The 24,870-nt window shown below is 37.5% G+C and overlaps 1 protein-coding gene across 1 annotated transcript; it reads right to left on the bottom strand.

Annotated features, from left to right (window-relative positions):
- Window positions 1-7,945: 7,945 nt before the first annotated feature.
- On the bottom strand, window positions 7,946-17,824 carry LOC137817463 (uncharacterized). Its single transcript, XM_068620754.1, has 16 exons — window positions 17,523-17,824; window positions 17,224-17,268; window positions 16,876-16,916; window positions 16,684-16,765; window positions 14,784-14,828; window positions 14,356-14,412; window positions 12,602-12,661; window positions 12,386-12,513; window positions 11,690-11,957; window positions 11,532-11,598; window positions 10,794-10,864; window positions 10,634-10,723; window positions 9,897-10,005; window positions 9,408-9,499; window positions 8,746-8,851; window positions 7,946-8,283 (listed from the first exon to the last, which is right to left on the bottom strand). The coding sequence occupies exons 1-16, from the start codon at window positions 17,646-17,648 to the stop codon at window positions 8,171-8,173; spliced, it is 1,500 nt and encodes a 499-aa protein (XP_068476855.1). The 5' UTR covers window positions 17,649-17,824; the 3' UTR covers window positions 7,946-8,170.
- Between the last annotated feature and the right edge of the window lie 7,046 nt (window positions 17,825-24,870).

The following is a 24,870-nucleotide window of genomic DNA, read 5'->3' as shown; positions in this document are numbered from 1 at the left end:
AATTTTGTAAAAACCAAGGCTATCCTCTACCGAAACTTGTGAAATTCCGGCCTAATTTCTGCAATTTCATTCTGGGTCCGTACTGCGCTGAAAAAATTCACACAAGCACTTTCGTATGTTGTTTGCACCCAGGCAAGGAGGAACGTCCATAAACGAACCACTAAATGAAGATACGGGGAAGAAAAGCCAGGACGTTTTGTTTTCGGAAAACCGGTTTTGTTCACTCTCGGTCTGGGACTTACTGCGCCTTACTCCTTGGGTATTTGGTCTGAAATTTTTACCAGACACTCGTCACTGTGTCTATTGAGTTTTGGCTGAGGTTTGAGCCCCAGATTCGTCCCACAAGATTGGCAATAAATTTTTTATTCGTCACTGCCAGGGCTGAAAGGAAGGTTCGTTGTGTGTGAAACTGTTTGATTTTTTTCGTGGGTGAATACTCATCCGTTTGACCTGAAATTTGTCCCGTTTTGTCCCAAATTCAGTGGAGATTCTTGGGTGGAATTTCAGGAAAAAACCATTCCGGAAGAATTTTTCAGAAATTTTGTAAAAACCAAGGCTATCCTCTACCGAAACTTGTGAAATTCCGGCCTAATTTCTGCAATTTCATTCTGGGTCCGTACTGCGCTGAAAAAATTCACACAAGCACTTTCGTATGTTGTTTGCACCCAGGCAAGGAGGACGTCCATAAACGAACCACAAAAGAAGATACGGGGAAGAAAGCCAGGACGTTTTGTTTTCGGAAAACCGGTTTTGTTCACTCTCGGTCTGGGACTTACTCGCCTTACTCCTTGGGTATTTTGGTCTGAAATTTTTACCAGACACTCGTCACTGTGTCTATTGAGTTTTGGCTGAGGTTTGAGCCCAGATTCGTCCCACAAGATTGGCAATAAATTTTTTATTCGTCACTGCCAGGGCTGAAAGGAAGGTTCGTTTGTGTGTGAAACTGTTTGATTTTTTTCGTGGGTGAATACTCATCCGTTTGACCTGAAATTTGTCGCGTTTTGTCCCAAATTCAGTGGAGATTCTTCGTGGATTTCAGGAAAAAACTATTTCGGGAGAATTTTTCAGAAATTTTGTGCAAACCAAGGCTATCCTCTACCGAAACTTGTGAAATTTCGCCCTACTTTCGGCAATTTTATTCTGGGTCCGTATTGCGCTGAAAAAGGTTCACACAAGTACTTCCTATGTTGTTTGCACCCAGGTAAGGAGGCACGTCCATAAAGAATCACAAAAAGGAGATACGGGGAAGAAAAGCCAGGACGTTTTGTTTTCGGAAAACCAGTTTTGTTCACTCTCGGTCTGGGACTTACTACGCCTTACTCCTGGGTGTTTTGGTCTGAAATTTTTACCAGACGTTCGTCACTGTGTCTATTGAGTTTTGGCTGAGGTTTGAGGCCCAGATTCGTCCCACAAGATTGGCAATAAATTTTTTATTGATCACTGCCAGGGCTGAAAGGAAGGTTCGTTTGTGTGCGAAGCTGTTTGATTTTTTTCGTGGGTGAATACTCATCCGTTTGACCTGAAATTTGTCGCGTTTTGTCCCAAATTCAGTGGAGATTCTTAGTGGGATTTCAGGAAAAAACTATTTCGGGAGAATTTTTCGGAAATTTTGTGCAAACCAAGGCTATCCTCTACCGAACTTGTGAAATTCGCCCTACTTTCGGCAATTTTTATTCTGGGTCCGTATTGCGCTAAAAAGGTTCACACAAGTACTTCCTATGTTGTTTGCACCCAGGTAAGGAGGCACGTCCATAAAGAATCACAAAAGGAGATCGGGGAAGAAAGTCCAGGACTTTTTGTTTTCGGAAAACCAGTTTTGTTCACTCTCGGACTGGGACTTATTACGCCTTACTCCTGGGTGTTTTGGTCAGAAATTTTTACCAGACGTTCGTCACTGTGTCTATTGAGTTTTGGCTGAGGTTTGAGCCCAGATTCGTCCCACAAGATTGGCAATAAATTTTTTATTGATCACTGCCAGGGCTGAAAGGAAGGTTCGTTTGTGTGCGAAGCTGTTTGATTTTTTTCGTGGGTGAATACTCATCCGTTTGACCTGAAATTTGTCGCGTTTTGTCCCAAATTCAGTGGAGATTCTTACGTGGATTTCAGGAAAAAACTATTCGGGAGAATTTTTCGGAAATTTTGTGCAAACCAAGGCTATCCTCTACCGAAACTTGTGAAATTCGCCCTACTTTCGGCAATTTTTATTCTGGGTCCGTATTGCGCTGAAAAGGTTCACACAAGTACTTCCCTATGTTGTTTGCACCCAGGTAAGGAGGCACGTCCATAAAGAATCACAAAAGGAGATACGGGGAAGAAAGTCCAGGACGTTTTGTTTTCGGAAAACCAGTTTTGTTCACTCTCGGTCTGGGACTTACTACGCCTTACTCCTGGGTGTTTTGGTCTGAAATTTTTACCAGACTTCGTCACTGTGTCTATTGAGTTTTGGCTGAGGTTTGAGCCCAGATTCGTCCCACAAGATTGGCAATAAATTTTTTATTGATCACTGCCAGGGCTGAAAGGAAGGTTCGTTTGCGTGCGAAGCTGTTTGATTTTTTTCGTGGGTGAATACTCATCCGTTTGACCTGAAATTTGTCGCGTTTTGTCCCAAATTCAGTGGAGATTCTTACGTGGGATTTCAGGAAAAAACTATTTCGGGAGAATTTTTCGAAATTTTGTGCAAACCAAGGCTATCCTCTACCGAACTTGTGAAATTTCGCCCTACTTTCGGCAATTTTATTCTGGGTCCGTATTGCGCTGAAAAAGTTCACACAAGTACTTCCCTATGTTGTTTGCACCCAGGTAAGGAGGCACGTCCATAAAGAATCACAAAAGGAGATACGGGGAAGAAAGTCCAGGACGTTTTGTTTTCGGAAAACCAGTTTTGTTCACTCTCGGTCTGGGACTTACTACGCCTTACTCCTGGGTTTTTGGTCTGAAATTTTTACCAGACGTTCTCACTGTGTCTATTGAGTTTTGGCTGAGGTTTGAGGCCCAGATTCGTCCCACAAGATTGGCAATAAATTTTTTATTGATCACTGCCAGGGCTGAAAGGAAGGTTCGTTTGTGTGCGAAGCTGTTTGATTTTTTTCGTGGGTGAATACTCATCCGTTTGACCTGAATTTGTCGCGTTTTGTCCCAAATTCAGTGGAGATTCTTACGTGGGATTTCAGGAAAAAACTATTTCGGGAGAATTTTTCGAAATTTTGTCAAACCAAGGCTATCCTCTACCGAAACTTGTGAAATTTCGCCCTACTTTCGGCAATTTTATTCTGGGTCCGTATTGCGCTGAAAAGGTTCACACAAGTACTTCCTATGCTGTTTGCACCCAGGTAAGGAGGCACGTCCATAAAGAATCACAAAAAGGAGATACGGGGAAGAAAATCCAGGACGTTTTGTTTTCGGAAAACCAGTTTTGTTCACTCTCGGTCTGGGACTTACTACGCCTTACTCCTGGGTGTTTTGGTCTGAAATTTTTACCAGACGTTCGTCACTGTGTCTATTGAGTTTTGGCTGAGGTTTGAGGCCCAGATTCGTCCCACAAGATTGGCAATAAATTTTTTATTGATCACTGCCAGGGCTGAAAGGAAGGTTCGTTTGTGTGCGAAGCTGTTTGATTTTTTTCGTGGGTGAATACTCATCCGTTTGACCTGAATTTGTCGCGTTTTGTCCCAAATTCAGTGGAGATTCTTAGTGGATTTCAGGAAAAAACTATTTCGGGAGAATTTGTCGAAATTTTGTGAAACCAAGGCTATCCTCTACCGAAACTTGTGAAATTCCGGCCTAATTTCTGCAATTTCATTCTGGGTCCGTATTGCGCTGAAAAAATTCACACAAGCACTTCCGTATGTTGTTTGCACCCAGGCAAGGAGGACGTCCATAAACGAATCACAAAAGAAGATACGGGGAAGAAAAGCCAGGACGTTTTGTTTTCGGAAAACCGGTTTTGTTCACTCTCGGTCTGGGACTTACTCGCCTTACTCCTTGGGTATTTTGGTCTGAAATTTTTACCAGACATTCGTCACTGTGTCTATTGAGTTTTGGCTGAGGTTTGAGCCCCAGATTCGTCCCACAAGATTGGCAATAAATTTTTTATTCGTCACTGCCAGGGCTGAAAGGAAGGTTCGTTTGTGTGTGAACTGTTTGATTTTTTTTGGGTGAATACTCATCCGTTTGACCTGAAATTTGTCCGTTTTGTCCCAAATTCAGTGGAGATTCTTGGGTGGAATTTCAGGAAAAAACCATTCCGGAAGAATTTTTCAGAAATTTTGTAAAACCAAGGCTATCCTCTACCGAAACTTGTGAAATTCCGGCCTAATTTCTGCAATTTCATTCTGGGTCCGTACTGCGCTGAAAAAAATTCACAAAAGCACTTTCGTATGTTGTTTGCACCCAGGCAAGGAGGAACGTCCATAAACGAACCACTAAATGAAGATACGGGGAAGAAAAGCCAGGACGTTTTGTTTTCGGAAAACCGGTTTTGTTCACTCTCGGTCTGGGACTTACTGCGCCTTACTCCTTGGGTATTTTGGTCTGAAATTTTTACCAGACACTCGTCACTGTGTCTATTGAGTTTTGGCTGAGGTTTGAGCCCCAGATTCGTCCCACAAGATTGGCAATAAATTTTTTATTCGTCACTGCCAGGGCTGAAAGGAAGGTTCGTCTGTGTGTGAAACTGTTTGATTTTTTTCGTGGGTGAATACTCATCCGTTTGACCTGAAATTTGTCCCGTTTTGTCCCAAATTCAGTGGAGATTCTTGGGTGGAATTTCAGGAAAAAACCATTCCGGAAGAATTTTTCAGAAATTTTGTAAAAACCAAGGCTATCCCCTACCGAAACTTGTGAAATTCCGGCCTAATTTCTGCAATTTCATTCTGGGTCCGTACTGCGCTGAAAAAAATTCACAAAAGCACTTTCGTATGTTGTTTGCACCCAGGCAAGGAGGAACGTCCATAAACGAACCACTAAATGAAGATACGGGGAAGAAAAGCCAGGACGTTTTGTTTTCGGAAAACCGGTTTTGTTCACTCTCGGTCTGGGACTTACTGCGCCTTACTCCTTGGGTATTTTGGTCTGAAATTTTTACCAGACACTCGTCACTGTGTCTATTGAGTTTTGGCTGAGGTTTGAGCCCCAGATTCGTCCCACAAGATTGGCAATAAATTTTTTATTCGTCACTGCCAGGGCTGAAAGGAAGGTTCGTTTGTGTGTGAAACTGTTTGATTTTTTTCGTGGGTGAATACTCATCCGTTTGACCTGAAATTTGTCCCGTTTTGTCCCAAATTCAGTGGAGATTCTTGGGTGGAATTTCAGGAAAAAACCATTCCGGAAGAATTTTTCAGAAATTTTGTAAAACCAAGGCTATCCTCTACCGAAACTTGTGAAATTCCGGCCTAATTTCTGCAATTTCATTCTGGGTCCGTACTGCGCTGAAAAAAATTCACACAAGCACTTTCGTATGTTGTTTGCACCCAGGCAAGGAGGAACGTCCATAAACGAACCACAAAGAAGATACGGGGAAGAAAAGCCAGGACGTTTTGTTTTCGGAAAACCGGTTTTGTTCACTCTCGGTCTGGGACTTACTGCGCCTTACTCCTTGGGTATTTTGGTCTGAAATTTTTACCAGACACTCGTCACTGTGTCTATTGAGTTTTGGCTGAGGTTTGAGCCCCAGATTCGTCCCACAAGATTGGCAATAAATTTTTTATTCGTCACTGCCAGGGCTGAAAGGAAGGTTCGTCTGTGTGTGAAACTGTTTGATTTTTTCGTGGGTGAATACTCATCCGTTTGACCTGAAATTTGTCCCGTTTTGTCCCAAATTCAGTGGAGATTCTTGGGTGGAATTTCAGGAAAAAACCATTCCGGAAGAATTTTTCAGAAATTTTGTAAAAACCAAGGCTATCCTCTACCGAAACTTGTGAAATTCCGGCCTAATTTCTGCAATTTCATTCTGGGTCCGTACTGCGCTGAAAAAAATTCACACAAGCACTTTGTATGTTGTTTCCACCCAGGCAAGGAGGAACGTCCATAAACGAACCACAAAAGAAGATACGGGGAAGAAAAGCCAGGACGTTTTGTTTTCGGAAAACCGGTTTTGTTCACTCTCGGTCTGGGACTTACTGCGCCTTACTCCTTGGGTATTTTGGTCTGAAATTTTTACCAGACACTCTCACTGTGTCTATTGAGTTTTGTCTGAGGTTTGAGCCCCAGATTCGTAGCACAAGATTGGCAATAAATTTTTTATTCGTCACTGCCAGGGCTGAAAGGAAGGTTCGTCTGTGTGTGAAACTGTTTGATTTTTTTCTTGGGTGAATACTCATCCGTTTGACCTGAAATTTGTCCCATTTTGTCCCAAATTCAGTGGAGATTCTTGGGAGGAATTTCAGGAAAAAACCATTCCGGAAGAATTTTTCAGAAATTTTGTAAAAACCAAGGCTATGCTCTACCGAAACTTGTGAAATTCCGGCCTAATTTTGCAATTTCATTCTAGGTCCGTACTGCGCTGAAAAAAATTCACACAAGCACTTTGGTATGTTGTTTCCACCCAGGCAAGGAGGAACGTCCATAAACGAACCACAAAAAGAAGATACGAGGAAGAAAAGCCAGGACGTTTTGTTTTCGGAAAACCGGTTTTGTTCACTCTCGGTCTGGGACTTACTGCGCCTTACTCCTTGGGTATTTTGGTCTGAAATTTTTACCAGACACTCGTCACTGTGTCTATTGAGTTTTGGCTGAGGTTTGAGGCCCAGATTCGTCCCACAAGATTGGCAATAAATTTTTTATTGATCACTGCCAGGGCTGAAAGGAAGGTTCGTTTGTGTGCGAAGCTGTTTGATTCTTTTCGTGGGCGAATACTCATCCGTTTGACCTTTTCAGGTCGGTTTCACTTGATCGTGCGGTTATTCCATTTCTCGAGGTGTGACGTGCCCCTGGGGGAGATCAAATAAGTTGGATTGGGGCGGTCGGCCTTTTAATTGTGATTTTAATCGAACAAGAACGGGCGATGTTAATCGAGCAAGCGGGCAATCGGTCGGCCGAGAAGTCGGCCAAGCATTGAGACTTGGTGGCGCAAATTATGTCTCCTATAACCAGAAATAATCTATCTAGTATTATTTTACAAAGGCGCAAATTTACATATTTTCCCAGGACACTTCTCTCACGGAAGAAACTTGTAACTGTAACATACACTAGTTACTATAACCAGTAAACTCAGAAATGCACTGAACTCACAGAGAGAACAAATACCCTATGATTAGACGGATTAAAATTTAACCTAGAAGAATTCTGAGGCAACTTGTGATTGAACGCAAACAAGTTGCAAATAACCTGAAAAGTTTCAATGAGACACTAGTTGAAGGCCAAAATACCCAAAACTTTGATCTCGTTGAGACAAGAATTCATGCCATCGGAATCGGCAGTAGAGAATCGATCACCAACCATGAGTTTGTACTGTTCAAAGTCTCGGCCTCTCGGCCAAGTCTTCTGAGGTCTCCGCCCCTCGGTCGTCTCGGCCAACTCGTGTAAGGTCTCGGCCATACCGGTACACTTGCCCCCCAGGCTCAAGGGCAGATGTGTCCGGTGAGTCATCTAAAAATTCAAAATATTTTATGCTCGTGAAGGTTGCAAACAAATAATAGGTGAGTCATTTGTTCCATGTTCTCAATAAAATATTTGTGCCAGGTTCTTTAAAATTAATAAACCAAGTCTCTTTCATCACCTTTGAGAATACTCGTTGATAATTAATTTACTGTTTTTCCTTATCTTCCTTTTCTTATTACTAACCATGAATATTTTCAATATCCTACCAATCCTTAATCGAAATACTTTGTTGATACTAATATTCACATTCACTGATAACAACCTTTGATAATTATCGCCGTGTGCTAAAAGGGAAAGAAGAAAAAATTGCTCTAAGAAATAAAATCAGATGGCCACAAAACCAGAAAAATAAAAATAAAAAGCAATTAACTTACTAACTCACGAAGTTACATTTTTCAGACAACTATTCTAACGGATGATACAAGTTAATGGGCTTACATTAAAATATATCAATAAGCCAATGAAATGAGGCTCAAGACAACAGACTTTTCCATTCTCTCGATGATATCAAACTATCACAAAAATACTTCCATTTGTTTTGGTTGGGATGTGAGGAGAGGAAATTACATGATCTTCACTCAGTTTTAGAAGTATTGGTTGGTGCATCACCAACTTCGGCAGAAGAGGTGTCCATATCATTCAGACCTAATTCTTCATTTTGTTCCCATGACCTCTCGTAGTCCTCAACTGGAGAAATACCAATTGCAAAACAGAAAACCACAAAACATGAATATATTTACATGAAAAACTATGCACCATATTTAAACACAGCATTAAACAATCAGAATCATATTTACACATACAGCACATTAGACCGATTCATCACAAATCCAATTATGCAGGCTACTCAGGGCACACTGTAAAGCAAAAGGTTGAAACACGAGTCCCAACAAGGGGAAATGTCTGAAATAAACCTACTTCTGTTTGTTTGTTTATTTACATGATGGTCTATACTGGACTCGGGATCCCCAGCAACTCCGATAGTTGAATCGAATAAGATATTTTAAGGAACAAAAAATTGATGTTTCAACTTTCCATATGTATAGAAAAAGAATTGGCATCATGGAAATGGAATTCAGAATTTCAACTCAGAAAATGTGAACTTTATCTGCTCAAAGTATAGCTTGATGTCTGAGTTGGAAATCTTACAAGCTAATTGATTGTCCTCTTTCAGATCATCAGTTGCAGGTGCTACAAAAGAATTGGCTAATGCATCATCAAGAATTAGAGTCCAAGGTTCTTCCAAGCTAAGAAGCTGCATACAATGAAAGAATGCAGATAAAAAAAGTGGGATCCAAGACCTTGAACCAATAAGTTTAAATAGGTTAAGTCAAATCAAAGCCTTCAAATTCAAAGACACAAAGACCGATGCAGTCTATTAGTTGCTGGTATTAAAGAGGCATAATGTAGCCCAAAAGTAGCATGGAATATGACCACAGGTCTTTGTTGCTCAAAGTGACCCTTCTTGTTACAATGCATTTGGTTAAAATTCCGTGAACCCTATTCTCTTTGTCGTCCATTTCTTTTTTACTAAATTTTTCAAAGTGAGGTGTCGAAAGAGGTACAAAACGGGACAACATATCCTCCTAAAAGAGAACAAGAAATAAAGACAAGATTATTTTAGAAATACAAAAGAATATACAATGCCTGAAGTTATGTATTGCTCCTCTTCCCTCTTTTCCCAGTCAGCCACAAAACATTGTGTAAAGAATAAATATAAAAAATTGCAATAATAACCTGATAAATAGAATTATATAGTAAACATATATGGAGAAATTTAAACCAACTCTCATAAAATAGTCACGTATTACCTTGTTTAGCCTTGCTTTAAAGTCTATCCACTTGCTTCTACTATTTTCATCAAGACTGTCTCCAAAAGTAAAGCCATGGACCCTCTCAAGGCCTGTACATACAAATCACATAAAATTATATTCTACATTGATACATTCTAGCAAAAATAAATAGATTATATTAAAAATTAAATCACACCACGGGATCAGGAACATCATAAACATGACAAAAGAGAACAGTTTAAACTCCACCCATCCAAAACAGATACAAATTTGGCATTTAGAAGACTTTTAAAACATATTTGAGATAGATTATTTGGAATGAAAGAAATAAATAATGATGCTCAAGTGGTTGAAAATTGAAAGATCTATTGAAAAGAAAAATGTTTTCATCATTTTGTTACAATTGAAGCTGAACAAAGTGTATGGGTACTACGATGTCCTTTCCTTCCTCCTGTCTCATTAGGATGCTGCCTATATAGTTTGTGTGACTGATAGAAGGATACTTACTTTCACTAATTCTTGTAATTAAACCTTCAACAGTTGTAACTATTCCTCCAAGGGTTCCGCTTGCCAGCTCCAAGTCAACTTCCGGAACTTTTACACTTGCAGTATCAGACTAATCAAACCAAACTACTCAGTCAATAGATATAAAATGTATAGATCTCAGATTGCATAAAATAATGTTTAAATGGTCAGGCCTATATGGGTACCATCAGGACATATTTCACAGGTTAACTTAGCAAGACTGTGTGTGTATCATTACAACTTTTGATATATCATTGAAAACAGTACATGTTGGTGTTAACGTTTCTAGGTTATCTCTTGATGAAAAAATCATTTCAGGCTTCTAAAAACCCCAAAATGCGAATTTGATTCCTTAAAATGCTATAGCTTCATGCAAGGGAGATGTCAAAATAAATTGCAAAACTTTAAAGTGGCACTGAAAGAGTACTCATGATTAGTTTTTATCCTTAGTTACTTTACACTTTCTGCAAAACAGGTTTGGAAGCTTACATTTTTCCCTACATTTGAGTAGCTCAATAACCAAAGTCCAAACTACCTTCTTTTCTAATGAGATTTCTTTTACTGATCCCAATTTGTAGTAATTACATACTAGAAACAAGAAAAAATATATGCTCTCTAAATGCAAGGATAAACTACAAGATCCATGATTCATCACTAAACATATACAAATTAAGAAACTGATGGGTTGAAATTAGTTAAGATCACAAAGAATTACAGACCTTTATTACATCACGGCTCAGGTCATTGACATTTTTCACAGAAAGAGTAATTATTTTTCCTTTTTCAGGAATTCGTCCACCAGGTTTCAACTGCAAGATGGAAAATTAATGTTTATTCCAGCCCTAAAAAGACAGAGCTACACTCAAGAAATCAGCATACCTCAGAGTTGCGGTAGCCACAAGCATCACATGTGGATGCCATAACAATTACTTCTTGGAAGTAAGGAATATCTGTCCATTGTTAAGATCAACAGCTTGTGGAAGAAATGCCGGAAATTGCTAAGCAATAATATAGAATATAAAATTGGCACATGGCATATTTTGAAGAGTATGACCGTTATCAAGCAAGCAAATAAATATTATCTAGTTTTTACCCTATCAGCAATCAGAATACATGCAACACTGTAGACAGATGTTTCATTTGAAATTAATGTTGTGTAGCTAGCATAAATCCATAGTCAAGTTTCTGAAATTTGAAAGTAGATCATGTTCAGGATTTTTAATAGAACACATGGTTATCCAAAAACTATTCAGCACCAAGTAGATGACACTAAGCTTCAAGTTTCAACTGAAATACATGAAACATAGAATCACAACGGAAGTTGAAATAAAGAAAAACTATCCCCTATTTTATGTAATTTCACTTTTTGCAGATCAAAAAGGTGCTAAAGCTCCAAATTTCAACTGAAATACAAACATGGAATAAAAAAAAATAAGCCCCAATAGTTTATATAATTTTATTTTACCCCACAAAGCTATGTACTCTTGCATACACAATATAAATCTTCTTTAACCCAATAAATTTTACATCGAGCTTAAAATGACAGAATCCTTCTAAAGAAATGTAACATAATCAAACAATATCCCAAGGGAAGTATGAAAAGTGCTAAGAGGATACTGGTGACAAACATTCGAGTCTCACAACTAGCAGCACAGGCACCACAAGTAGAAGGGAAAGTCATCACCTGTCAAAAAAAGGCAGCAACTTGACATTGAATAAACAAACACATAAGGCCAAAGCTCAGTACACAGAACTATATAGTTCAGCAATTGTACCTCTTCTGGTGCAGTATATCGAAACAAGGCTTCAGCAATTTCTGCACTGTTACTCTGTGCAATGGCACGATGGCCAGCTGTTGCCCCTACTGATCCATGTGGTTCTCTCCTCACTTGATCAGTAGTCACAGCTTCTCCGCCTCCCGGGGCATCAACATGAGTTCCTTCAGCCTGTGCAGAATCAACAAGGTATCCCAATGATGCTTGCTGCTCAGGAGTTCTCTCATAAAACTTGATCGTCAACGATGGATCAGATGATGGTGCAAACCTATTCAATGTGTTCTGCATTTACTTAAAATAGTACTAGCTAAAACATTGGACTAATATTACCAAGTACCAAATGAAGGTACAAGTTTGCCTCACCAACAAATACATGTTTGTCTTGACCAATTTAAAATAAGTTAAAAGGTACAATATGGTGTGATTCATAAAAGAATGTATCCAATCCAAAGTCAAGCACAAGCACAATGTGACTAAATTTTAGCCCATACAGAGATCAGCACTTTACATACTAAACCACACTCCACTCTTGAGCAACAAATCCAGGAGGTTGCTAATTCATATGCTATCACTGAATACCTTTTGTCATTTACTTGTATGTGAGGATACCTTAGCCTCTATTGTTATAATCTCTTCTCTAATAAAAATACTTTTACTCATTTAAAAAAAATACTTCTACAAGGTATAATCTCTTACGGGTTTTCAATAAAGCTGTTTCCGACAGGATCATCAAGAATAAATGTGATGCATGATTCTCCTGTTGCACAGGCTCGCAGTTTCACCAAGAACTGATCAATTGCTCCAGCTGTCTCCGGAGCCACTTTCTAGAGGGTAGAAAGCATAACATTAATTAAGTTATTTAAAGAAGAATGCATGCATCAAATAAAAATATAGCGCAGAAACAAATAGTACTTTGCGTTCCTCTTGAAGGGCTTGAAGTTCATCAGTTGCTCTCATAAGTATCCCTTCCACCTATAATTACACAACAAAAGATATTGTTGAATCATTTGATTACAAATTTTCAACTGTTCAATGTTCATGAATTTTCACAAAAGAAAGTTAAGAGTTCTCTGATGCCCACGATTTACATTCCTTGTTGTTAGTAGGATATTAAATGTACTAGTAGAAGCTTCATGTTAGTAGGATATTAATGTACTACTAGAAGTTGTTAGAAGTTGTAGAAGATTCTAGATATCTCTTTGTAATAATTACTCTAGGGTTAAAGTTTTCTATATATAAAGGTTGATGTCTTGTTTCAATTAATATAATTGAATAAAAATCTTCTTTCATTCATATTATTTCATTTAAGTTAGTATTAGAGCTCACAATGTTGGGGCCTATTTCTACGACCTTTCACTGTCACTGAAGTTTTTTGTGTTAATGTTTCATTATACTTACAAGGGAGACTAAGAAATTCTTACTATTTATCTTATCACGGCAACTCTACTAAATAATGATGATCTTCCTTCATCCTCTTCAATTGACAATGGAATGCCTGCATTACATGCTGAAATTGAACGTTTAAAATCTCTCATGGAGTCTATCAGTAAGCCACCTTGTGGTACTTGCTTCGTAACCATGACTGGTAAGAACTCTAATTCCTCTTTTGATGTTTCTTAAAATTTATGCAAGGACTCTTGAGTTCTAGACTTTGGTGCGACAGACCATATGACACCTCACTCATCTCTTTTAATGTCATGTGTTTCTTTTCCTGGTAATTACATTACTCTTGCCAATGGGACTCGTATCCCAATAGTTGGACATGGTAATATTTATCTTATGTTTCTAACTATCCGACTCTTCTTCAATATTATCCAATGGGGCATATCCCCCGTCTTCCCCTTCAGAGAAACTCTAGTCAAAGTTAAGTAATTATTCAAACTCAAAATCAAAGCTATCATGCAATTCATTCCCAACCCCGATTTGAATCTTCCCTTTGCCCCTCCTTGTTGGGGATGGAGTTGCAGCTAGACCTTTCTTAGAAGCATGAGAAGATCCAATGACAATACCACAACCACTTGATGGTTGCTTTCTTTTACTGGTTACTTGTCTTGTGTAAATTATTAGTTCTCCAACATCTAAAGCTTCATAAGCAGTTGCCTAATTTAGAGTGGAATCATCATCAAAAACCAACTCATTTCCCCCCTCTTCATTATCATTATCATCATCATCATCTACTTGCCCCACTAACCACTCATCAATGTTATCGATATTGAATAACGGATCATATCGGAGACCCCATAAATCCTTTATAAAGTTATAACAGAAACCATAACGGGTTATGGCGGAAGGTGTTGTGGCGGAGATAAAAAAAATGTATTGTGGATTGCAATAAGTATAATGTTTTAAATGGGTCAAAAATGGGCCCAAAAAAAACTAATTTTAGGTAGGTTTTGAACTCTTAATTAGGTTTAACAGCTCATGTAGCCGCAACACATTCAAATTTTATTTGAATAATTAAGGTTTTATTAGTAGATGATTATACACATGCGGAGTAAATTTAGCCATCTTAAATAGAAATACAATGTTGAGACTCGAGATTTTCACTGACAAATGAAATAATGGGTAACCCCCTGCCCTACCCAGAAAAAAAAATTGAACAAGCAAACTTGTCATTGCCAGGAATGGGAAACAACAAAGTAAATTGAAATATGTATTAGAAGTACCGTTGACAAACTACCACGTTGAGCCTCTGGTGGAATCTCAAAATCCAGTTCAGGTATCTGCACAATCATATACATATAAGGTTGCCTTTTGAATAAATTTATTACAAAGCAGACTATAAATTTTTAATAATAGAAGCAGATTAGTCATTAAAATTTATAAGCAACATCTTAAATTACTTCTTTCATAAAAATATCTATCTTTCTAACTATCTATGTAAACAAATAGACATACAGATAAATAGGTATGTAGGTATGTAGGTAGATAATATCAGCTCAACTAAGACTATGTGGCTTAGCCCTAGACTTCAAAGAGACAAGAACCAAGGTGTTAATGAACTAAAGAATTTTGAAGATTACAATCTAAATAGGAAATAGGGTACACAAGTTTATATAAATATGAAGAAAATAAACAAAACAAATTTGAGTACCTTAATGGTAGCAGATTCTGATTTAACCACTTGACGATTTAGCATCTACATTCATTAAACTTGTTAGACACTTGTATAAACAAATCATCATAACGGCAAACCACAAAGACAAGTTTACAAATCAAAATAAGATAATCCCAAATAATCATACATTCACCATAACAAGTATTAGAGATAATATTTTATTTCTTAATTATTTGATGTAGTTTAAACTTATTTAGTAGAAATGTATTATTGACAACCCGAGATGCTTTACTTTTGTAGTTGACTGTATTGTTTTATTGCCAAGTTTTTGTTTTAACAATTGTTTTATTATGGAGTTCAAATGTATAATTACTATGTTATTTATTGTTAATATTTTTTATGGTAAGTAAACTCTTACAAGTTTGAGTCAAGTTTACAAAAGCCTTCACAAGTTTCTATGAACTCTCAAGTTTTACAATCTTGATTGCATGCATTTTGCTTCAAATAGTTTTATATCATTACATGATAGATGTCCTTTACAATGCTAAACTCAATATTCTACCTAGGATAAGGAGATTAAAAACTCGTAAATTGGGGATCTTAACTTGGATGGTAAGATCCTATGGTTTTACATAAAATGCAAAACTATACATATATAGTGCATATGCATAAGAATATCATAAACAAAGAAAATAACCTCCAAAATCACTACATTAAAACAAAATTAGATTTAAAAGTTATAACTATAGTAAGTCAGGTATCCAAATAGTATAATCAGAAATGTGAGAAAGAAATTCTTAATTCTATTTGTTTATTAGTTGACTAGAAAATTATGTTGTTGAACTATCTTAGTATTTAGGTTTAGGATTTAACCTAACCACACAATTTTCCAAGTTTTATGCGGGATTTATACTTACCCACTCACCTACCATAATGAAGGTGCACGTGGCTGCAAATTATGGTGGGCAAGGATTGTCCTTAATTAATATGCATTTGAACCAACACCCCCTATGCCAAGGACTATAAGTCTGGAATTGGTCAATGTAGGTGACCCAACAATTGATTTAGGATTGCCTTTGTTACCATCATAGAGTTTGAGCATAGGGTCAAGCTCAATCCCACAAAATTAACTTCTATGGTAAGGATTACTAAACTGAAAATGTTGCTACAGCCAAAGGAAGGTGCAATAATAAAAGTTATAGGTGGCAATACTCTAAGGCAACAATGGAATGACAAAGAAAAGGTTGAACAGTCCAAGATGGAGAAGATCACGAATGGATTGGGAAGGGCTTCATAAATAAGAAGAAAGGGATTTTCCAGGGTGTGTTCAACTCATAGCATAGTATGATCCTACATGGTAAATATTGACTTCAACAACAATGGTCTTCTAGCTAAACATGGATGCAAAAGTATGAAAAACCATCCTTCAAACTAGGTCATTGTTAGGTTCCTAGACAGAAAAACCAGAATTCCCTCCCAAACACAGCAAGAAGAAAGAAAACTCTGTTTTATTACAATGCAGAACAGAACACCCAAAAGGGTTACAAAGGAGAATAGCTCCTTTCACACAGGTTTAATCCTCCTTTCACACAGGTTTAATCCTGTCAACTTCTTACAACAATTCAGATATCCCCTCCCCCACAGCAGGTTGGTCTTTATTTAAAGACCCCCTCACCACAACTAACTAACCCAACAACTAACTAACCCGCTTAACCCTTATTTTTAAATTTCCTTCTATGATACACCCTCCAAGTGCTGTCTTTATTTTCCTGCCTAACAGTCAGTCACTAGTGTCAAGAACCTCAGCATGGATGTTAACTGAATGGGAAGAAGATAGCTAATAGAGGCATTGGAGTACCTAGGCGCCATATATGTTTTCTTATGTTATATAAAATAATCATTTGGGGATGGGGAATTGAAATTTGAACAAACCAACCTTTTGCTCGCCTGATGGAATCTTCAAAGTGTAACAACAACCACGTGGTTGAATTTCACCAGCAAACTGTACTTCATTGTTCCTAACAGATAAAATCAATAATTATAAAAGAAAGAAAAATTAAGAGGAAGATCAAAGGAACTAATTATGTTCAACGCACACGGAGAGGGCATAGACTAAAGGGCCGTTTACCTCTCACCACAATGTGGACATTCAAAAGCTGATAACAAAATCTGCAGGAAAGGTAAATGTGACAATGAGTTATATTTCAGAAAACTAATGGACAGACAAAACAAAAGAAACAGCAGATAAAAATAATATGTATTACGATCCATTATGTAATTTGTGAATCAATAATGCTAATTCATTTAATTGAAATATGTAACAAATAACATCAGGGAGAAAAGTGAATGAGGCCTAAACATAAGGAAAGACAGAAATAAAGATGAAATTTAACTACATATATGATATATCCCAATACCTACTAACAGTAACCACTTGCCAATCACAAGAGCAAATGGAGCAATAGACAAGACATACCTTTCTGAAGTGGGGAATTAAAGTCAATAAAAATCTTGTAATCCCCTGACAAACATGACAGAAATTCAAGTCAGATGATAAAATTTAAATATTTTGGATGAAGATACAATATTAAGACTTAGGGTGAATTTGACTCATTTGTTGAGCGATAATAATGTTGCTTGTAAATAAAATAGTAAAAGAATGGAGAATTGAATCCCTGAATTAACCACGCCAAAGGTGCGCGAAAAAGTAGAAAGTGAATTCATTGAAAAGCCAAAGGAAAAGGAAAAGGTGGCGGAGAATGGGGAGAAGCTTACGTTTTCACCACATCGCATGCAAAGACTTTCGAGGCTGTAGAGAGGAGCATCACCGTCATCGGCTGAAACGGCCTCCACTACCGATCCTACATCCACGATTTGGTCGCTTTTCGCATTCCCTTCCATTACTCAATTCAACAAGTTTTACTGTGAGAACCTTCAATTTCAACCAGAGTGACTACAGTTCCTGAACCGATGCAAAAGAAGTAGAATGCTGATTTCTAGTAGCCTGTTTTGTGTTGGGGAAGACGCTGGAAGAAACTAGGGTACACGTCATCGGGTAAAGTTATTCTGGTCGGGTCATTGTATGGGTCCATTGCCCAAGTACTTGTTGGATTCAAAAAATCGAATTTATGCCGGACGAGGCATAAATAATTCTGATGCCGAACGAGACATAAATAATTCTGATTACATTAGTAATAAGATAATTTTGATGCCGAACGAGGCATAAATAATTCGGATTACATTAAAGTAATAAGATAATTCTGATGCCGAACGAGGCATAAATAATTCTGATTACATTAAATAAGATAACTCTGATGCCGAACGAGGCATAAATAATTCTGATTACATTAAAGTAATAAGATAATTCTGATGTTGAACGAGGCATAAATAATTCTGATTACATTAAAGTAATAAGATAATTCTGATGCCGAACGAGGCATAAATAATTCTGATTACATTATAGTAATAAGATAATTCTGATGCCGAACGAGGAATAAATAATTCTGATTACGTTAAAGTAATAAGATAATTCAGGTGCCGAACGAGGCATAGATAATTCTGATTACATTAAAGTAATAAGATAATTCTGATGCCGAACGAGGCATAAATAATTCTGATTACATTAAAGTAATAAGATAATTTTGATGCCGAACGAGGCATAAATAATTCAGAATAATTATGATGCCGAACGAGGCATAAATAATTTCGATTACGTTAAAGTACTAAGATAATTCTGATGCCGGACGAGGCATAAATAATTCTGATAACATTAAAGTAATAAGATAATTCTGATGCCGAACGAGACATAAATAATTCTGATTACATTAGTAAAAAGGTAATTCTGATGCCGAACGAGGCATAAATAATTCTGATTACATTAAAGTAATAAGATAATTCTGATACCGAAAGATAATTCTGATGCCGAACGAGGCATAAATAATTCTGATTACATTAAAGTAACAAGATAATTCTGATGCCCAACGAGGCATAAATAATTCTGATTACATAAAAGTAATAAGATAAATCTGATGCCGAACGAGGCATAAATAATTCTGATTACATAAAAGTAATAAGATAACTCTGATGCCGAATGAGACATAAATAATTCTGATTACATTAAAGTAATAAGATAATTCTGATGCCGAACGAGGCATAAATAATTCTAATTACATTAAAGTAATAAGATAATTCTGATGCCGAACGAGACATAAATAATTCTGATTACATAAAAGTAATAAGATAACTCTGATGCCGAACGAGACATAAATAATTCTGATTACATTAAAGTAATAAGATAATTCTGATGCCGAACGAGGCATAAATAATTCTGATTACATTAAAGTAATAAGATAATTCTGATGCCGAACGAGACATAAATAATTCTGATTACATTAAAGTAATAAGATAATTTTGATGCCGAACGAGGCATAAATAATTCTGATAACATTAAAGTAATAAGATAATTCTGATGCCGAACGAGGCATAAATAATTCTGATTACGTTAAAGTAATAAGATAACTCTGATGCCGAACGAGGCATAAATAATTCTGATTACGTTAAAATAATGTACACGTCATCGGGTAAAGTTATTCTGGTCGGGTCATTGTATGGGTCCATTGCCCAAGTACTTGTTGGATTCAAAAAATCGAATTTACGCGGTTGACATTTAAACTGTTGGATGAGTTTTATTCAATCTAATGTGTTTAAAATAAATTGCATTTTACCTTGCAGGTTACTACGATGAATGTTTAATGTTATTTAATAAAAAAAAACAAGTTATTTTTTAGCATTAGTTTTAATTGTTTTAGGTGAAAAAATATTTAATTTTGTTAATAGTATTTAATAAGAAAAAATTATTAAGAAGGTAAATAAGTTAGATTGGACAAATTCATCGACAACTTAAAAAAAAATCTATCACAACGTTTCTGTATTTTTATTTATCCAACCTAATCCAGTCTTTGTAACAACCCATCCGGTCTTTCTAACAACGTAACTTTTTTAAAAACAAAACAGAAACCCCAGCACATGCTGACGGCACTGCGTCCGGGGCCCTTTGCCGACAACCTGTGCATGCAGCCGGCCGACAGCCTGGACGAGCTGAGAAAGAGAGCTGCTAAGTACATGCAGCTGGAAGAGCTAAGAGAATTTCGTAACCAGGCCCGTGCCGAGGCCGGTGGGGAGAAAAACAAGGAAGAGAAGGATCGTCAGGGGCGGCCAGGTCAAAGGAACGACCGATCCGGTTCTCAAGGTATACACCTCTGACGACCGAGCGTGGGAGGATTCTGGACGAAGCCCTCAACGCTGAGCTAATCCCTCCCCCAAGGAAGGTGGCCAGCACAAATAACGCCGACCGGAGGAAGCAATGTCGGTACCACCAAAACACCGGACACTCAACCGACGAGTGTCAGGCCCTTAAGGAAAAGATCGAGGAACTTATCCAGGCTGGGCATCTCCGCCGTTTCGTCAGGAATGGCCGAGACCCTCCAGGCCGGGCGGATCCACCCAGCGGACGAGGTCATAAAAAACTTTTCCAGCAGATACTATTGTGTTTCGGAAATAAAAATCCAAAAAATTCACAATACAAAAAAATGTTTCTAAAAAAAACTGAACATATTCTGCAGAAGGAGTTCGGAAAACATATTCTACAAAAGGAATGTATTCCATTTTATTTAAGGGCATTTTCTTCTTTTTTTATACTGAAATTGGGAAGTAATTTTAAAACGTTTCATTGTAATTCAGTGTGTTGATTTTGTACAAATATCAGCAACTGGAAGGAGAAGACCATTAAGCTCCATATACATGCATTGATAATGTGGGGCGTGAAGAATTTGCTGGTAAAAGACTAAATCGAGATACCATACATTCCACGCTCTGCATAACCTTGCTAAGACTGGACTTATATATTAGCATGGTTATAATGTTTATAACTACTCCTCTTTTACGAGTACTGGATAATTTTCTTACAGAGCTGGAATTTATGGATTAGTTTTTTGTCGTTATTTTTCTCACAATACCAAATGACAACTAATACATTTTGAATGACAATTATTACAAAACAAAAGTTATAATTATAGATTTAAATAATGGAAATCTTTTTATTCCTACGTGAAAAACATTATATTTGGTTTAAATCACTTTTCATTAAAAGTATTAAAAAAATTAGAACATTAATTTTCCACCAATCATGAGTAGATAGGTATGAGTGAAAAGAGAGAAAAAAAACTTTTGCAGGAAAAAATAAATAAATTAAATACCTTAGGGAAATTATTATTTATCTTTTATGGTAATTTTCCTCTACTACTTAAGAGCAAACGAAAGTTATAGATAAAATTTGAATCCATAATTTTTATAACAAAATAATAAATTTATTTTCATACAAAATTTAAGAAAGAAAAATATAGATACAAAAATGAAATCAACTTCTTAATTTAAGATTAACTTATACAAACTTAAAAATTAATTAAATAAACCATGAGAGCTTTTTAGGTATAATTTAAAGTAATATAATTTTAAGTAAAAAAATTACTTCTATAATTTTTAAAATTTTAATCTTTCAACTATTTCTGTCTAAATAACATTTTATCATAAAATATTTTGATCTTTTTTATGAAGATAAGGTACCCGTTTCATTAAAAATAAATTATCATCTAAAAATTCAAAATATTTTATGCTCGTGAAGGTTGCAAACAAATAATAGGTGAGTCATTTGTTCCATGTTCTCAATAAAATATTTGTGCCAGGTTCTTTAAAATTAATAAACCAAGTCTCTTTCATCACTGTACTAGTAGCCTAAAACTGAGAACTATATGCCGAGAACTACATGTTCAATGAACAAAGTGTTAAACAAAAACTACATGCCGAGAACTATATGCCGAGAACTACATGTTCAATGAACAAAGTGTTAAACAAAAACCGAAAGGTCTGGACCGAAACCTAAAAGGATAATATAAGGAACTTGCACAAGGGGGTGTAAAAATAATAAAAAGGTGTGGGAAGAAAGTCCAAAAGTACTGTAGAAGGCCCATCAACGAAACCCTATAAATAGGAAGTCAACACAAGAAAAAGGTAAGCTTAGTTTTATCTGAAAAAACCATTACATTGTCTCTGACTTTGGCATCGGAGCAACTTGCAGGTACATCCCCCCACTCGTGAGGAACATCAACCGAAAGGAATAGCCGAAAGAAGCAGCCGAGAGGAACACAAGCAGTCCAGCCCAATAGCAAACCGAGAGTATAGCCCGAAATCAGAAGATCAAGAAGGAGGCCATCTTATCGTTTCGGTTCGAGTGTTCTTGGTCCCTTTTTTGTAAGAACATTTTGGCGCCCACCGTGGGGCCCGAGAACTAGTCAGAAGGAAAAGTAGAAGGCAAGATGAGCCAAGAGGGGGAACAGAGTGGAGATCGTGAAGATAATGCTAACATACCAATGACAATGTTGGTTCAACTAGAAAAAGAATTTGAGGCCCTAAAGAAGAGTAACGAAGAAGAGTTAAGTATCTTGAGAGCCGAAAATGCACGCATGAGGAGAAAAATACATGAAGACACGGTTTTGAATACATCCTTCGGAACCGTTCAACTAGGAACACCAGTGAACGAAAGGCTTTACCGCAACGAAAGTTCCCAAACCAAAAAAAAATGGCTTGAGAACTCTGGGGTCTCGGCAGGAACATCTTCTAGAAAACATCCGTTTTATGATGTTATAGTTGATACCCCGTTGCCCGCAATTGGAGGAATTTGACCATTGACAAATATGATGGGAGCATCGATCCCGATGAGCACATCGCAATATATACCACTCAAATTAGCTTGTACACATGGAATGATGCTATCATGTGCAGAGTGTTTCCTACGACTCTGAAGGGGGCAGCGCTGAGCTGGTTCACACGCCTCCCACCTTTGAGTATAGATTGTTTTATATGCTGATAGAGAAGTTTGGCGCTCAGTTTGCAACTAGTCGTCCTCACCATTTAACATCAATTGCTTTGGTAAACATAAGACAGGAGAACGGAGAGTCCTTAAGGATGTTCATGGAACGTTTCGGGAGAGTTGCCCTAGGAATCCGAAATCTCAGCCCCGAAGTCACCATGCACCATATGATAACAACATTAAAACCGGGGCCGTTTGCTGACAGCTTGTGCAAGAAACCTGCGACTAGCTTAGACGAATTGAGACAACGAGCGTCAAAGTTCATGCAAATGGAAGAACTGAGAGAGTTTCGGAATCACGTGAGGATTGATGGAAGTGAAAGAAAACAAACAGAGAAAGAAAGTAGACCTATGGTTAGAAGAGCCAGGGAAGAATTCAGAAGCCGGAGATTCCAGCAATACACACCCTTGAATACGAACAGAGCAAGGGTCTTACAAGAAGCCATGTCCACAGAAATTATACCACCACCTAGGAAAGCACGAACACCGGAAAATGCCGACCGTACCAAACATTGTGAGTATCATAAAAATCATGGCCATCATACAGAGGAATGTATCAGATTAAAAGACAGAATAGAGGAGTTGGTTCAAGCAGGGCAATTAAAACGCTTTGTTCAAGGAGGAAACGTAAGACTGAGGATGAGCCCGGGGAGAAGGGTGCAAAAGAAGTAGAATGCTGATTTCTAGTAGCCTGTTTTGTGTTGGGGAAGACGCTGGAAGAAACTAGGGTACACGTCATCAGGTAAAGTTATTCTGGTCGGGTCATTGTATGGGTCCATTGCCCAAGTACTTGTTGGATTCAAAAAATCGAATTTATGCCGGACGAGGCATAAATAATTCTGATGCCGAACGAGACATAAATAATTCTGATTACATTAGTAATAAGATAATTTTGATGCCGAACGAGGCATAAATAATTCGGATTACATTAAAGTAATAAGATAATTCTGATGCCGAACGAGGCATAAATAATTCTGATTACATTAAATAAGATAACTCTGATGTAAAAATAAATTATCATCTAAAAATTCAAAATATTTTATGCTCGTGAAGGTTGCAAACAAATAATAGGTGAGTCATTTGTTCCATGTTCTCAATAAAATATTTGTGCCAGGTTCTTTAAAATTAATAAACCAAGTCTCTTTCATCACTGTACTAGTAGCCTAAAACGAGAACTATATGCCGAGAACTACATGTTCAATGAACAAAGTGTTAAACAAAAACTACATGCCGAGAACTATATGCGAGAACTACATGTTCAATGAACAAAGTGTTAAACAAAAACCGAAAGGTCTGGACCGAAACCTAAAAGGATAATATAAGGAACTTGCACAAGGGGGTGTAAAAATAATAAAAAGGTGTGGGAAGAAAGTCCAAAAGTACTGTAGAAGGCCCATCAACGAAACCCTATAAATAGGAAGTCAACACAAGAAAAAGGTAAGCTTAGTTTTATCTGAAAAAACCATTACATTGTCTCTGACTTTGGCATCGGAGCAACTTGCAGGTACATCCCCCCACTCGTGAGGAACATCAACCGAAAGGAATAGCCGAAAGAAGCAGCCGAGAGGAACACAAGCAGTCCAGCCCAATAGCAAACCGAGAGTATAGCCCGAAATCAGAAGATCAAGAAGGAGGCCATCTTATCGTTTCGGTTCGAGTGTTCTTGGTCCCTTTTTTGTAAGAACATTTTGGCGCCCACCGTGGGGCCCGAGAACTAGTCAGAAGGAAAAGTAGAAGGCAAGATGAGCCAAGAGGGGGAACAGAGTGGAGATCGTGAAGATAATGCTAACATACCAATGACAATGTTGGTTCAACTAGAAAAAGAATTTGAGGCCCTAAAGAAGAGTAACGAAGAAGAGTTAAGTATCTTGAGAGCCGAAAATGCACGCATGAGGAGAAAAATACATGAAGACACGGTTTTGAATACATCCTTCGGAACCGTTCAACTAGGAACACCAGTGAACGAAAGGCTTTACCGCAACGAAAGTTCCCAAACCAAAAAAAAATGGCTTGAGAACTCTGGGGTCTCGGCAGGAACATCTTCTAGAAAACATCCGTTTTATGATGTTATAGTTGATACCCCGTTGCCCGCAATTGGAGGAATTTGACCATTGACAAATATGATGGGAGCATCGATCCCGATGAGCACATCGCAATATATACCACTCAAATTAGCTTGTACACATGGAATGATGCTATC

Source organism: Phaseolus vulgaris, unplaced genomic scaffold, assembly GCF_000499845.2.
Source record: "Phaseolus vulgaris cultivar G19833 unplaced genomic scaffold, P. vulgaris v2.0 scaffold_73, whole genome shotgun sequence".
NCBI classification, from domain to species: domain Eukaryota; kingdom Viridiplantae; phylum Streptophyta; class Magnoliopsida; order Fabales; family Fabaceae; genus Phaseolus; species Phaseolus vulgaris.
Note: the sequence above shows the minus strand (reverse complement) of the source record. Positions and strands in the feature narration are given on the sequence as shown.

Excerpts from the sequence above, each read along its gene's own strand:
- LOC137817463 (XM_068620754.1), bottom strand. The coding sequence starts at position 17,648 with ATGGAAGGGAATGCGAAAAGCGACCAAATCGTGGATGTAGGATCGGTA. Across the intron at positions 10,865-11,531 it reads GACTCGAATGTTTGTCACCA|ATATTCCTTACTTCCAAGAA; the intron begins GTATCCTCTTAG and ends AACAATGGACAG. Across the intron at positions 10,724-10,793 it reads GTGGCTACCGCAACTCTGAG|TTGAAACCTGGTGGACGAAT; the intron begins GTATGCTGATTT and ends TCCATCTTGCAG.